Raw genomic sequence first — 17777 nt, 5'->3', positions numbered from 1 at the left:
TGGAATTGAATTTTTGAAAAGGCAGTATTTGAACAGATAATGCCTGAGACATTGCGAGAGTTGAAGAAAGACGTTCATCCTAACATTAAGGAAGACCAATAAATCGAAAACAGGAAATAACATTGGTGTATTGGACCTAGCTCATATTAACTTAAAAGAGTTTATTGTTAAATTTTTAGAAATTTTGTGAGCCAACTGTTAACCGTGACCATCATCTAAAAATTATATAAATTTGCAATTAAGCAAAATATTAAAAACAAAGGCAATAAAGACTCAAAACTTACCTCAATGTAAGTATTTTGTGACATTTCACTATTGTCTATGCTCTGGAGTTTATTTATGTCAATTGTAATGGTATCATGACAACATTATATAATGGTGTGCTACTGCATAGCACTGCCAACTTCAGTGTTGTCACACGGTAGCTTGAAATCAGCTATTGTAGGGGTACTTACACTAGAAATATCAGCAAATGCTACAAGTCAGGACTGATTGTTTATTATCTAGATTTAAGGAAGTGATGGAGATCACGTTAATAATGCAGACTAGCTGTTATATTGTTACTAGCACAGAAAGTTGAGGAAATATTCTTCCAGTATTAAAAAACTATTACTTGACTCAGCAAAAAAGTTGCTAATGTTATTGACAAATGAGTGAGACATATCCTTTCTTTGTTTCACTTTTGTCTTACTTGTTAACATAAATAAAAATATCAACATTCATATTAGAACTACATGTGTTTATCAATTGTAATCATAGGTTGGCTAAGGATACAACAATGTAGCAAAAATCAATTTATAGAAGTCAAAATGCTATCTGGAATTTATGGGTAGCTATATGGAATTTACATAAATAATATTATATGCTTTATTATTACATGTAAATTTTGTACTATATATACTCTATATCAGAAACATTTATAACTTATGTACATATATGTATACTTTTGTTTTCCTAGAGAGCTACTGCTTAAGCATTTACCAGCACACCACTGAATGTTTTCAAAGCAGCTAGAGAGAAAAGACAAACTGTCCACTTTGGGAGGCCAAGGCGGGTGGACCACAAGGTCAGGAGTTTGAGACCAGCATGGCCAACATGGTGAAACCCCATCTCTACTAAAAATACAAAAATTAGCTGGGTGTGGTGGTGGGTGCCTGTAATCCCAGCTACTCAGGAGGCTGAGGCAGGAGAATCCCTTGAACCCGGGAGACAGAGGTTGCAGTGAGCCAAGATTGCATCACGGCACTCCAGCCTGGGCAACAGAGCAAGACTCCATCTCCAAAAAAAAAAAAAAAGATAAACTGTCTATAAAAGAATGACAAATCAGATGGACAATCAACTTGTTAACAGCCACAATGTGTCAGCAAGGAAAATGTGGAAAAATATCTTCAGAGTTGATATGGTTTGGATTTGTGTTCCTGCTCAAATCTCATGTGGAATTGTAATCCCCAGTGTTGGAGGAGGAGCCTGGTGGGAGGTGACTGGATCACGGGGGCAGATTTTCCCCTTGCTGTTCTTATGATAGTGAGTGAGTTCTCAGGAGATCTGGTTGTTTAAAAGTGTGCAGCACCTCCCCCTTCATTCTCTTCCTCCCGTTCCAGTCATGGAGGATGTGCCTGCCTCCCCTTCCCCTTCAGCCAGGATTAGAAGTTTCCTGAGGCCTCTCCAGCCACGTTTCCTGTACAGCCTGCAGAACTGTGAGCCAATTATATCTCTTTTCTTAATAAATTACCAAGTCTTAGGTAGTTCTTTATAAAAATGTGAGAACAGACTAACACAAGAGTGCTAAGAGGAAATTAAAAAGCCAACCAAGAATTTTATAAATGAAAACTATGTTTAATGAGTAAGGGCAAAATAAAGTCATTTTTCAGATAAGCAAAAACTGAGTTTAATAGCAACTGTGATATTGGGGTATAATAAGAAACAGATATTTGGTCATCATTCCTGGCTACTGGCACAGAGCCCCTAAGTCCCTTGGAATTTCATAAGTGATAGGAGTATCTTTTGTTCTAATGAGGCAAATCTTGTCATGTTCTTCAGGATAGGATGTGGGCTTTCCAGAAAGACCAAACCTTGATTAGAAGTTTGGGACTTTCAGCCTCATCCCCAAACCCCTCAGGAGGGAGGAGGAGCCAGAGATTGAGTTAATAATCTATCACACCCACATAATGAAACTTCCATAAAAACCTCTAAACGACAAGGTTTGGAGAGCTTCTGAACTAAGTTGGTGAATGCATCCATGCTGTGGGAGAATGACACACTCCACTTCCATGGGGACAGAAGCTCTTGTGCTTGGGACTCTTCTGGACCTTGCTGCATTTACAACTTTATCTGGCTGTTTATTTGTATCCTTATAATATCTTTTTATAATAAACCAGAATAGTAAGCACAGTGTTTTCCTGAGTCTTATGAGACATAAGCTTTCTAGCTAGTTATTGAACCCAAGAAGGTGATTGTGGAAACCTCCAAATGAGTAGCCAAGTCAGATAGAAGTGTGAATACTCTAGGCACCCAATACTTGTGATTGGCATCTGAAGAGGAAGCAGTCTTGTGGGAGTCAGTTAATCCACGAGGTCTGTGCTAACTCTGGGTAGTTAGTATCAGAATGGAATTTAATTGTAGGACACCCAGTTGGTGTCTGGAAAGTTGCAGATTCAGTTGGTGTGGGGAAAAAACACCCACAAATTTACTGTCAGAAGTATTGTGAGTAAAACGTTCAAAGCAACAAACCCCCAGTAAAAACTTCTAGAGCAAATACTCCCAGAACATAAAGAAGAAATGCCCAAGAAAACAAATGGTGAGCATGGAGATAAAGTTAAAACAACATGGACTATATAAAACAGTTACAATGAGGCCAGGCACAGTGGTTCACGCCTGTAATTCCAGCACTTTGAGAGGCCCTGGAGGAGGTTTGCTTGAGGCCAGGAGTTCAAGACCAGCCTGGGCAACATAGTGAGACTCCATCTCTACAAAAAGTTAAAAACTTAGTTGGGCATGGTGGCACACTGCTATAGTCCTAGCTACTTGGCAGGCTGAGGCAGGAGGATAATTTGAGCCTAGGAATTTGAGGCTGCAGTGAGCTATAATCACACCACTGCACTCCAGCCTGGGGGACAGAGTGAGACCCTTTTCCTAAAACAAAAAATAAAATATAAATAAATAAATAAATAGTTTAATAGTTCCTGGTATTGTTCTGAAAGAAAAAAATATTTCATTAAGTTTAGATTTTATTAAATTATACTGAAATTAAGTTAAATTGAAATGATATAACAAGTTAAATTTCTAGAGCAATCACCAGGAGGAAAAAAAAAGGTGCATACATATTAAACTTTTCCTATAAAGGGCCAGAGAGTCAATATTTTAGGGCCAAGAGGCAAAATCAAGGACATCCATGTTGGTACTTACGCAATGAGAGAGAAAAGAAATTTATACAATTATTTTATTGACAAATAATTAAGTACAATTTTTAGTAACAAGAAAAATAGAATTCTTTTTTTGTGTGTGGGGGGAATAACATTTCACTTATTTAGAGTGAAAATTAATGTTTCCTATTATCAAACTGATTGCAAAATGAAAAAAGGAAAATAAACTTAATACGAAGAAAGCAAGAAAGGAGGAAAAGAAAGGATCATAGAGAATATATAAAATACGTTAGTTGAAGAAATCCCAAACATGTCATTAATCAGAATAGATATAAATGGAGTCTACTCTCCTGCTAAACGTCAGTGTTCATCAGACAAGATTTTTGAAAATCTAGTTTATAGTCCTTGTTTACAAGAAACACACTTAAAATATAGTTTTTGTTGCTCTTGTGAATAAAATTTATTATTTGTTACGTTTTCTAATTGGTTATTGCTGGTGAATAGGAATGCCAGTGATTTTTTTCAACGCTGATCTTGTCTACACCTGCACTTCCTCAATTCTTTTTAAAGTCAACACAGAGTGACATCAGCAAGATGGTGGAATAGGACTTTCCAGAACTCATCCCTCAAAGAAACACAGATTTTAACAACTACCCACACATGAAAATACCTTCACAAGAGCCAGGAAAACCAGGTGAGAGAGTATAGCATCTTAATGTAGTTTCGAATTAAGAAGACCAGGCTGGTATCTGCAGATCACCCCTCCACGCCTGCCCCAATGCCAGGCCAGCCCCTGCAGGCTCAGGCTCTAGGCCCACCTCACTGCCAGGCCCACCTCAGTGGTCCCATACTCCAGGCTGCCTCTAGCACCAAGCTGGCTCCCCATGGCCCCAGGCTTCAGGCCTGCCCCAGCAGGCTCAACCTCTAGGTCCTTCCTGGTGCTAGGACAGTTCTCAGATCCCAGACTTCAGGCTAGCTCATGCAGATCCAGCTTCCAAGCCCTCTTCATTGCCAGACCAGCACCCATGCTCTCCAGCTCCAGACTGGCCACTGCTGACTCAGGACCCAGTCTGCCTTAATACCAGGCAAACCTCTGCAGTCCCAGATTCCAGGCTGGCAAGTGCAAAACCTATCCTCCAGGAACCCCCGGCACCCGTCAATATCCATAGACCCAGCCTCCAGGCTGGCCCCTGTGGACACAGACTCCACAATGCCAGGTCAACCCCTGTGGCACCAGGTTTCAGACCAGCCCCTGAGGCCTCATGTTCCAGCAGGCACAAGGTCCAGGCCTGCTCTAGCAGACTGAGGTTCCAGGCCCATCCCAATAGATCTGAGCACTGGGCTGGTTCCTGTGAACCTCGGCTCTAGGGCCACCCCCGCAGAGTCAGGTGCAGGCTGGCCACATGGTTCTAGGACCCAGGCCTGTCCTCATGGCTCAGCACCAAGTCAGCCCCATGCTCCAGGCTGGTGTTGAAAGCCCCAGGCTCCAGTGGACCCAGGCTTGCCTCCATGGACTCAGGCTCCATGCCCATCCTTGTGGACCTATTTGTAGGCCCATCCAAGTCTCTGACCAGCTCCTGCAGACTCAGGCCCAAGGTCTGCTTCAGTGTCAGGTCAGCACTCAAGGACCCAGACTCCAGGCCCACCTCCATGAACCCAGTCAACAGATTTACCCCAGTGGACTCTGGTGACAGGCTGGCTGCTGCGGATTCAGGATCCAGGCTTGTCAGAGCAGACCCAAGCTCCAGGCCCACCTCAGCAGACCCAGGCTTCAGGCTGAAGCCTTCAGACCCAGAAAAGATAAATAAAACTATTCAACTTTTTGTTAAAAAATTAATGAAACTAAATTTGTTTTTCAAAAAGATAAACATGATGAACAAACTTTTAGCTAAACTGAAAAAAAGAGAGATGACTCAAATAAATAAAATTGGAAATAAAAGAGGAGACATTACAATGGTACCACAGAAATACAAAGGATCAGCTGGGCACAGTGGCTCACGCCTATAATCCCAGCACTTTGGGAGGCCAAGGTGGGCAGATCACAAGGTCAGGAGTTTGAGACCAGCCTAGCCAATATGGTGAAACCCCCTGTCTATTAAAAATACAAAAATTAGCCAGGCATGGTGGTGTATGCCCGTAGTCCCAGCTACTCGGGAGGCTGAGGCACAAGAATCGCTTAAACCCAGGAGGCAGAGGTTGCAGTGAGCCCGGATTGCACCACTGCACTCCAGCATGGGCAACAGAGTGAGACTCCATCTAAAAAAAATAAAAATAAAAAATAAAATACAAAGGATCAGAGAGTACTATAAATAATTACACACCAACAAATTGATAACCTAGAAGGAATGGATAAATTCCTAGAAGCATACAACTTACCAAGACTGAGTCATGATGAAATATAAAACTGAACATACAAATAACAACTAAGAGACTGAATCAGTAATAAAATGTCTCCCATCATGAAAAGCCTAGGACCTGATGGCTTTACTAATGAATTCTCTCAAACATTTAAAGAACTAATACAAATTCTTCTCACCCTATGAAAAAAATTGAAGGGAAGAGAATACTTCCAAACTCATTTTATGAGGCCAACATTACCCTGATACCAAAGCTAGACAAGGACATTACAAGAAAATAAAATGACAGGCCATTGTCCCTGGTGATGTTAGATGCAAAAATCCTCCAAAAAATTCTAGTAAACTGAATTCAACAGCACATTTGAAAGGCTCATTCCTCATGATTAAGTGTGATTTATTCCTGGGATGCAAAGATGACTCAACATATTCAAGTCAATAAATGTGACATGCCATATTACAGAATGAAAGATAAAAATCATATGATCATCATAATAGATGTGGAAAAAACATATGACAAACTCAAATATCCTTTCATAATAAAAACTCTCAACAAAGTAGATAAAGAGGAAATGTATCTCAACACAATAAAAATGTCCATGCTATCCAAAGTGATCTACAGATTCAATATAATCCCTATCAAAATTCCAATGTCATCTTTTCACATAAATAGAAAAATATCCTAAAATTTGTAGGGAATCACCAAAGACTCCTAATTGCCAACACAATCTTCAGCAAAAATAAAAAAAACTAGAGGTATTGTTACAGCATGAGCAGGGCAGATGAGGGCTGCCCCCCATCACACACATGGGGAATGCCAGATGACCATCAGGTGATGGCCAGGCAGTTGTTAACTGTCTCTCTAAAATAATAAGCAGTCACAGCTGGTGCCAGGGAAGGAGGCATCTCCCAATAGATGGAAAAGACCTGAAACTGGTGGTCAGCAGCTTCCCAGCGAGACCTCAGGAGTTGGGTGAGTGGGCTCAAACATGTGCATTAAGAAGCAAAATAGTGGAGTTTAACTGGTATATGACTTTTCTCTAGGAATGCTAGACTGGTAAGGGAAGAATGCCTCAAGTGAGCATGTGTACAACTCCAGAAACCATACTGTGCATGCTCCCCTCCCAAGTGCTAGCAGGCCACTGCACATGTGGACAGCCCACCCCAAGGGAAGAATCATGGTAGAAGTGATGCAAGACCCTGGAAGTATGCCAACATTTAAAACACCAAGTCAAAAGGTCAAACTGTGCACTTGATCTCTCAAGTCACCTGCTTGGCCTTCTTCCAAGTGTACTTTATTTCCTTTCATTCCTGCTTTAAAGCTTTTTAATAAACTTTCACTTCTGCTCTAAAACTTGCCTCAGACTCTCCTTCTGCCTTATGCCCCTCAGTTAAATTCTTTCTTCTGAGGAGGCAAGAATTGAGGTTGCTGCAGACCCATATGGATTCGCCACTGGTAACAGTATCACACTACCTGATTTCAAAATGGTTAGCTATAAAGCGATGGTAATCAAGACACCATGGTACTGGCATAAACACAGAGATCAATGGAATACAATAGAGGGCCCATAAATAAATCCACACATGTACAGTCAATTCATATTCAGCATAGATGCCAAGAACACAAAATTGAGGAAGACCAAGTTTTTCAATAAATGGTGCTGGGAAAACCGGATATCCACATGCAAAAGAATGAAATTAGACTCTTATCTAATGTGCATGCACAAAAACAACACAAAATGGATTAAAGACTTAAATGTACGTCCTGAAATTATGAAACTACTTACTAGAAGAAAACACAAGAGAAATCTCCATCACATTGTTCTGGGCAATGATGTTTTGAATATGACCTCAAAAGCACAGGCAACAAAAACAAAAATAGACAAATGGCATCACATTAGACTAAAACCTTCCGCACAACAAAGAAAACAATCAACAAAGTGAAGAAATAACCTATGGAATAGGACATAATATTTGAAAACCTGCAACTGATAAGGAGTTAATATCTAAAAATATACCTAAGGAATTCATCTCAGTAGCAAGAAAACAAATAACCCAATTAAAAAATGAGCAAGGGACCGGAGCAGACATTCCTCAAAAGAAGGCTTGCAAATGTCCCACAGGTTCATGAAGAAAAATGCGCGGCATAACTAATCAGCAGGGAAATGCAAATTAAACTCATGATGAGATACCATTTCACACCTGATAGAATGGCTGTGAGAAAAAAGACAAGATAATAAATGTTGGGGAGGATGTGGAGAAAAGAGAACTATGGTACACTGATGATGGGAATATAAATTACTACAGTCACTATTGAAAGCAGTATGGCGGCTTCTCAAAAATTAGAATTAGAACTACCATATGATCCAGCAATCCCACTACTGGGTATATATCTAAAGGATTTGAAATCAGTATCCTGAGAAGGTATCTGCATGCTCATGTTTATTGCCGCATTATTTACAATAGCCTAGATATGGAATCAACCTAAGCATCCATCAACAGATAAATGAATAAAGAAAATGTGAGATACACACACACACACACACACACACACACACAATGGAATACTAATTTATGTATATATTCTGTAATACTATGTATACAAATATTACATTATGTACATACTACGTTATGTATTATGTATGTATATATACACAAAATACATAATATATAATAGTATTATATAATAGTATGTATAGTTATAATATATAGTATAATTACAATATATAATATGGTTTATATATTATATATAGTATAATATAATATAACATAATACTATTATAATATATAAACTATATAATATAAACTATTATAATATATAAACTATTATAATATATAAACTATATGTAATATATAATATATACTATTATAATATATAAACTATTATAATCTATAAGCTATTGTATACATATATTACATTATGTACATACATTATGTATTATGTATGTATATATACACAAAATACATAATATATAATAGTATTATATAATAGTATGTATAGTTATATAGTATAATTACAATATATAATATGGTTTATATATTATATAGTATAATATAATATAACATAATACTATTATAATATATAAACTATTATATATATAATAAACATACACACACAATGGAATACTATTCAGCCTTTAGAAAGAAGAAAATTCTGTTATTTGCAGCAACATGGATGAGCCTGGGGGACATTACATTAAGTGAAATAAGCCAGGGACAGAAACACAAATAGCACATGATTGCACTTACAGGTGGAATCTAAAAGAGTTGAACTCACAAAAACAGAGAGTAGAATGGTGGTCACCAGAGGCTGCAGGAAAGGGGATCGGGAATATGCAGGTCAAAGGATGTGAAATTTCAATTAGACAGGAGGAACAAATTCAAGAGATCTATTGTACAACATGATGACTGTAGTTAATAACAATGAAATGTATACTTGAAAATTGCTAAGAAATTAGATTTTAAGTATTCTTGCCACATAAAAATAATAACTATGTGAGGTAATGCATATGTTAATTAGCTTGATTTAGCCATTTTATAATATGTACATAATTCAAAACATTATGTTGTACACCAGAAATAGATACCATTTTTTCTCAGTTAAAAAATAAATAGTAAAAATAAGTTTTTAAAAGCCAACATAACCTTAATACCAATGCTTGTTAATAACAACACAAAAGTCTGTAGACCAGTTTCATTCACCATGGATATAAAAATTCCAAATAAAATGCTATCAAATCAAACCCAGTTTTTTATGGAAATAATAATATGCCATGAACATATAGTACTGTAATTTTTATCTATTATGTACCTAAAGATGTTCCCAGGAGATTATTAAAATTAAAATTACTAGGTTCTACTGTTAAAGATGCAGTTAGGATGGAGTAAAGGAATGTGAATTTTACTAAGACCCTCCTCCCACCAGACACCCTTAGGCGATTATGATATATGTAGTTATGTGGGATGAGAACTAAACTTAAGGAAACAATGGATGAGTTTTTTATAGAAATGCAAATGCAACTTGTGTTGTTAACTCAATCTCTATAATTCAATATATCAACAGAAGAGGAAAACTAACAAATGTTAGTCTCAAAACAAATAGACAGTTTAAAAATTAATAAAGTTTGGCAGCAATTAACAATAAAGTTGATGGTATGGCATGTAATTTTCTTTACTATTAATATCCAGAAACCAGAGGCTCACCAAAATTAATCAACTTTGTTTAAATGTTTATTGCATGCTCATGGGGGTTGGGAAGTTGGCTCTTGCTTACCCACTATGAAAGCTTACAACAAAGCTATCATAATTAAAATAGCATGGTACATGCATAGGAATAATTAAGTAGGTGACTGAAACAGAATACAACATTCAAAATTGAATTCAAAGAATAAATGGGTGCCTAATATGTGATCTAATCAACAGCCAAATTCAGTGGGGAGAATTAATATTATATTTAGTTAAAAAGTACTAGTAAAATAGCCTATCTGTACAAAGAAAAAGTGAGACCTTTACATTATACTATGTAAAAATACATTTCAGATAGATATCTGAATATAAAAAATAAATCTATAAAAATATTCTAAGAGAATGCATAAAAATATATATGTATATCTCAAAGTGGAATCAATCCAGTAGAATCAATGACATAAAAGCCCTGATACCATAATGGGAAAAAAAATGACAGCATATTTAAAAACCTTTTAAAAATAAGCTATAACATATACACAAAAACGCACAAATAGCACAAATCAAACACTCCTGTAAATACCAGCAGGTCAAAAAGAGATGGTCTCCAGCTTCCAGGAAGCCATCCTCATGCTTCTTCCCAATCACTATCCACTCCCACTGCCCCAAAGGCAACCACTATCCTGTTCTGTAATACTTTAGTTTTGCCTCTTTTTTAAACTTTATGTAAGCTGGATTACCTTGAGAGAGCCTTCTAAAATGAAAGGAATCTTTTCCTTCTCTTTTTCTTTTTCTTGATCTGATATCTCTGTTTTGCTGATTCCTTTGTTACCTATAATCGGATAAAATTAAACTTCTTAGTAACTCTTAAATAAGATATCATAGAAGGACCAAATCTCTGGGTGAGATGAGATCTCAGAGGCTTTCAAGTTCAACTTCTCATTTATTTATCTCTGATTTTTTCTTGCCATCTCTAGAATGAACATCTGAAATGGGACTGAGCCACATCAGTGATGGGGAACTCAGGTTTCTGGGGACAGTGCATTCCATTCTCAGTGTGTTGATACGTTGCAGCTTTTATTGAACTGTAGTCTCTCTCTCTCTAAAGCTTTCACCTAACAATCCTAGTTTACCACTTTAAGACTACACAGAACAAATCTAATATTTCCATCCATATTGAAGCGCTTCTTTTACCATTGTAGTCATTCTGTTTTGAAGACTTACACTTTTCCATACTTGAGAGACCTGAAATTGAATGCAATATCTATCAGGTGCATCCAACCCCAAATTAACCATTATTTAAATTTTCACAGGTTTTTGGTCTTTTCAGTAGAATTATAAAGAAAAGGCAGTAAACTCACATTTTTTTCTTACTAATAGGGAGGTGTGGCCCTAGACATGAGTGTTAGAGGGCAGCCCTACCCATTTGTTTTAAAAAATATAGTCTATAGTCCTATTTCTTTTTTTTTTTTTTTTTTTTTGGTACTTAATGCTCTCCTTCTGGGTCCTCATCAGGACCCAGAATTGATAGATTATACAACCATTTTGGTCGATATGGTAAAAGGTTCATCATTAACTTGCTTTTATATGGTTTACTTTAAAATCATGCCACGTACAAACTCCTTTGGTAATTGATAGAAGTTGCCAAAATTTTGGAAATTATGTAGCGTTGATTCTTTATGAGAAATCCCTCTCACTTTGGCTATAATAAATGAGTATTATTAACAAGGAGTCCATTTTCTTTGCACAAACTTAATGAAACATGATTATTTTCTAGATGAATTATCTCATTGTTTCACTTCTTTTCTTTACCAAGTATCTTTCTAAAAGTCTATTTTACTCTCTTTGTCACCATCTTCCCCTTCTGCCCACAGCCTCAAGGCCACAATAACACAACATAACAACCACAACAACATCATCAACAACAAAGGTATATATTGATCCAATATCCTGTCAAGTCCCTGACAGAGGCCTCCAAAAATCTCTTTCCCCATTATCTTTAGATTCCTACATCCAGTTAGTCTTGGGACCCTTCTGTTTGCTGTTCTAAGAAATATCTTGTTTTAATCTCAATTTTGGAATCTATAATTATTCAAATAGATATCTACTAACTCTGAATTTACCTCTTCTATTGTCAACAAATCTTAGATAGCTTAATTTACCAGTCCTACCAATAAAAGCATTTGGCATTTCTCTAACATGTAACATTTGATCTGCACAACAGATGGAATCTTCCAGATTTGACAACAAGTGGGGTCAATATAAAAAATATTCTATTATTGCACTCAGGTACAATCCCATATTTGGAATGCAGCTACTCTATTTACCAGAGAAAGTGAAGAGTCACAGGAACTTTTTTGGGTAATTCTTTTTAATGTTGAAAATATTCACAGTCTTGATTAAATTAAGAGAGAACAACGTTCTTGAATTTTATTCTATGTATAAGTTGAACTGGTTACTTACTTTTAGATTTTTTAACGGAAAAAATTTTGCTAGCAGAAGTAAGTTTGGCATTAGCAGAAGATTTCAATTCCAGCTCAGCTCTGGTCCTGATGATTTCCTCATTCATTTTAGATTCCTGATATACAGCTTCTTCTTTTGTAATCCAATCTTGAATAGATTTTGCAACAAGTTCCAAATAATTCCTAAACAAAACAATAGCAGACGTCAATTGAGTTACTATGACAGTCAATAAATACTAAAGATATTGACTGTGCAAATAAACTTTTTGCTCATGTCACAAATATAATGAGTTTGAATATATCCTAGATGTATTTTGTACAAAATAGACAAATACAAATATCCACTGAACATATGAAAAATGCCCTTCATCAACAGTTAAAGACACGTAAATTTAAAAATGAGATCTTTCATCTGACTCACTAGGCTTTGGGTTTAAGAAATAAAAAAAGAAATAAGATCTTCCACTGAAGTGAAGGATTAATAAGTTTAATAATACCAAGAGTTAATGACAGTTTGAAGAGATGATCACTTTCACCACTGTTAGTTGGAGAATAATATAATGCAATCTCTTTTTCAGAGAATTTTATAGCACATTAGGAACTTTTAAAATTGAGACCAATTAATACTCACTGGATTAACTAAATCACTATAGCTTTGCTATGAAACTCACTGACCTTATGAATATGAACATCTTAAATACTATTCTCTAACTGCTTGTGCGTTTATGCTTTCATTGGCAATTTGTTGCTTACCAACAATCATATTTGTTCCCAAATTCATTCACATCACTTCTACTGACTAGTGTAATTATTTAAATTAAATGTTATATACACTTACATGAACGTCCAAAGAGAGTTGTTTCTGAGGACATTAGTTATAAGATTTAGATTTGACAATAAAAATTAGTTATTGTCAAATTATGTGAAAGTGCAGCTTAAGGTTTTGAAAAAATAAAGCTAGATGGCTTATATACTCAGGTTGTTTAATAGTTTTCTTTAATTCTTCATCCTTTTCGGAGAAATAAACTATAAATGTAAACTATGAATTATGGGGGCACCCAACATCTTCATTTAGAAGGTAATGGATATCTCAAACTCAACATGTCCCCAAATGAACTCTGGATCTACTCCAACCTGCAGCATCCAAATTCTCTGGCATTTTTAGTTGATGGCAAGTCTACACTTCCAGTTAAACAGGTCAAATACCCTGATGTTCTCCTTGATTACTCTTATTTTCTATTTTCTTTCTTTTTTTTTTGAGACTGAGTCTCACTCTGTCACCCAGGCCGGAGTGCAGTGGCGCAACCACTTGGTTCACTGCAACCTCCGCCTCCCCGGGTTCAAGCAATTCTCCTGCTTCAGCCTCCCCAGTAGCTGGGATTACAGGCACCTGCCACCACGCCCGGCTTCTTATTTTCTTACATTTTTCCAATCTGTCAGGAAATCTAAATTATTTTTTAAATTATTTAAAAATAATTTTAAAAGACATGTACTTATAATATATTCAAAATCTGCTGACTTCTCACCACCTTTACTGCTATTGCCCTGGTCTAAGCCGTTACCATCTCTTGCTAGGATTTCTGCAATAGCCTCCAACTGGTTTCCCTGCTCCTACCCTGGGCCCCCAAAGTATATTCTCAACATAGCAACTAGGGTGATCCTTGTAACTCTTAAGTCAGATCATGTCTTTCCTCTGCTCAGACCTTTTTGATGAGTCTGCATGTCAAATAAAAATCAAAATACTTACAAGTAACCTACACCAAGGAAACATAGACTTATGTATACAGCTCAATCAGTCTTCAAATGAGAGAACAAAATAAATATTAAGCATGCAATGATTCACAAAGCTTATTACACATAGGTACTTTCTGAAGTATTTACTCACAAATGTGTTCTAGTTGCATTAAAAAAATAAATCAGAGAAATAAGACAACATTGGATATAAGTTAAAAGGTCAAGAAAAAAAGCAGTATGATTTACAATTAAATGTAACTATGCTACTTATTTGTGATTAAAAACTATTACTTTACAATGAGAAATAATAGTTCTAGACAATTTCAAAATGAGAAGCAGGGATTTGTTGGGGGTAAATGGAATTATATTAAATTTAAATTTTTTTTTGTAAAATAATATTAATACTCATTAACTCCAGATATGAGATAAAAATATTTCAATGTTATTTAAAAGGGTAAGTACAACCTCTAGCAGAATATGAATAGAATGTATAACTTTTAAAAATCACGAACTCAGAAAAAACTTAGAATATTCAGTCTAACAAAAGAAAATAGATTAATACTACATAGAAATTTATTTATAAAATTAAAGGTAAGAATAAAACCAAATGCATTATCAACAAAAGTAAAAGTGAATGGATTAAATTCTTTAGCATTAAAAATACTTAACTTTATTTTTCATTATTATGAAAATCCTTTAAAAGACATAGGCTATCAGAGTAACTAAAAAAATGCAAGTTGCTATTTATTTATTTATTTTTCACAAGGTCTTGCTCTGCCACCCAGGCTGGAGTGCAATGGTACAATCATGGCTCACAGGTGCCTCAAACTCCTGGGCTTGAGCAATTCTCTCAGCTCAGACTCCCAAGTAGCTGGGATCACAGGTGCACACCACTAGACCCAGCTAATTTTTGTATTTTTTGTAGAGACAGGTTTTGCCATGTTGCCCAGGCTGGTTTCAAACTCCTGTTCTCAAGCGAGCCTCCTGCCTTGGCTTCCCAAAATGCTGGGAATACAGGCATGAGCCACTGGGCTGGCCTCAAAGTGTTATTTAAAAGAGATGTACATACAAACGAAATTATGCAGAAAGATAGAAGTGTGGCAGATGGCAGACTAAGAAGCCAGAAGCCTAGGTCTTTGATGACTTTTACAAGTGGTTGTACTAGCTCTGAGGCACTGCCCAAGTCCAGATTTCTTGCTACAGGAGAAAAGTAATCCTCTTCTTAGTTTAACCCCGGTAGTCAACTTTACACTAACCTAGTGAAATACAATACCTACCTGACATATAAAATGACTGGGAAAGTTATACCAATAAATTCTTTTATAAAGAAAGACTATCTAAAAATATTAATATCAAACATTATTAAATACAAGGTAGAAAGTATTAAAGGGAACAGAGGGACATTTTATCAGATTGATAAAAATCCTCAATTAAGAAGGATTCAAAATAAATTTGCACACACATGCTACACATGTCAAAATAATAGAAAGGGGAGTAGATAAATCCATAATCATAAAAAGATATATGAACACATCTTTCTCATAAACAGACAATCTTGAGAATACTCTTGAATTTTATGCCAAGAGACGGGAAAATCTAGATGTCATGCATGATTCCCTAGAAAAACAGAAATTACTCAAATTGATTGAAGAATTAACAAATCTAAATAGAGGATTACTTTTAGAAGGATTGAAAAAGTTACAGACAATTGATCCTTGATCTCTTCATATTACCATTTCTCTCCTTGGCCATGTCATCTAGCCCCTAGGAAGCCATAAGCTCAAAATGATTTTCCCTGTGAAGTAATGTGAAGGAATTATATTTACATCTTTAACCAATTTTGAGTTGATTTCTGTGTATACTTTAAGACAGTAATCCATTTTTTGAATTTTAATTTATTTTTAAATAAATAAAAATTGTAAATATTTATCATGTACAACATGTGCTTTTGAAATATGTATACACTGTGGAATGGCTAAATTGAATTGATTAACATACATACTATCTTGCACAATTATCATTTTTTGTGGGGTAAGAACACTTAAAATTAGGAATCCAATCTTAGTGCTATTGTATTACTGTTTACTCCTCCTTTAGTTCTGTTAATATTTGCTTTATGTTACTTTGCTGTTCAGTGTTGTGTACATACATATTTACAATTGGTCTATCTCCTTGGAGAACTGACCTTGTCATTATATAATGATGTAGTCATTATATGTCTTTCTTTACCTTTTGTAACAATTTTGACTTAAAGCCTATTTCATATGATATAAGTGTAGACAACCTTGATCTCTTTTGGTTATTATCTGCATGGAATATCTTTTTCTCTCTCCTCACTTTCACCTTATTTGTGCCCTTAAATCTAAAATGAGTCTCTTGCAGGCAGAGTATAGTTGGATATTGTTTTATTATCCATTCATCCACTCTGAATTGGAGAATTTAATCCATTTAAAGTAATTATTAATAAACTATTGCCATTTAGTTCATTGTTTCCTCTTTTACCCTCATTCTGTAATATAGTATATTACATTTATTGATTTGCATATATTGAACCATTCTTGCATTCCAGTTATAAATTTCACTTGATTATGTTGAATAATTTTCAATTTTGTTTTATGGTTCTTTTGTTTCTTTCCTACTCTTTTGCTGTCTTCCTTTTTGACTGGCTGATTTTTTTGCAGTGTTATTGTTTCATTCCTTTCTCTTTATCTTTCATGTGTTTATTATAGATTTTTGCTTTGTGGTTACATAAAACATCTTACATGTATAACAGTCCATTTTAAGCTGATAAAACTTGCCTTTGATTTTACACAAAACACACATTTGTAGAAGTTTTTTTTTCTTTTTCCATTTTTTAGAGATGTGGTCTTGATATCTTACCCAGGCTGGACTCCAAATCCTAGGCTCAAATGATCCTCCAGCCTAAGACTCCCATGTAGCTGCAACTCTCCCCTCCCAACATTTTATGTTATTGACATCACTATTTACATATTTTTGTAATGTGTATCCATTAATGAATCATCACAACTAGTTATTGTAATACATTTGACTTTAACTTTTATGCTAGTGTTAAACGTGATTTATGAACCACCATTACGGTATTAGAGTATCCTGAATTTGAGTATATACTTGCCTTTGCCTGTAAGTTTTATTCTTTCATAAGTTTTCACATTGCTATTTAGTGTTTTTCATTTCAACTTGACAACTCTCTTTGAGTACTTATTGAAGGGCAGGTCTGGTGGTGATGAACTCCCTCAGCTTTTGTTTGGGAAAGACTATCTCTCCTTCATTTCTGAAGGCTACATTTGCTGGGTACAGTATTCTCAGTTGTGTTATAAATGTGTTCCTTTGGTCACATTTATATTTCCTGAATTCGTCACGTTCCTTGAAGTTTTCTGTTGCTGTCTTTGCAATTTAAGAAGGAGTTCCCTCCTCCAGGGTTTACTGGCTAGATTTGGTATATAAAAAGGTGTTCAACACTAATCATCAAGGACATGCAGATCAAAATGACAATTAGATATCATTTCACTTATACTGGGATGGTTATTATAAACAAAACAAAATAAAACAAAATATACCAAGCATTGGAAAGGATGTGGAGAAATTGGAACCCTTATATATGGTTGGTAGGAATGTAGAAAGGTGCAGCCACTATGGAAAATACCATAGAAGTTTCTCAA

At 35.6% G+C, this 17777-nt stretch overlaps 1 protein-coding gene across 1 annotated transcript in view; it reads right to left on the bottom strand.

Annotated features, from left to right (window-relative positions):
* SPAG17 (sperm associated antigen 17) overlaps positions 1-17777 on the bottom strand; it is a 233433-nt gene that overhangs the window by 91635 nt on the left and 124021 nt on the right. The window contains exons 19-20 of the mRNA XM_063651455.1: positions 12365-12546; positions 10642-10733 (exon numbers count right to left, since the gene is read on the bottom strand). Coding sequence (XP_063507525.1) covers positions 10642-10733; positions 12365-12546 — 274 coding nt within the window. The remainder of the gene's footprint in view (positions 1-10641; positions 10734-12364; positions 12547-17777) is intronic.

This window comes from Pongo pygmaeus, chromosome 1 (assembly GCF_028885625.2).
Source record: "Pongo pygmaeus isolate AG05252 chromosome 1, NHGRI_mPonPyg2-v2.0_pri, whole genome shotgun sequence".
NCBI lineage: Eukaryota > Metazoa > Chordata > Mammalia > Primates > Hominidae > Pongo > Pongo pygmaeus.
This window is presented reverse-complemented; position numbering and strand designations above follow the sequence as displayed.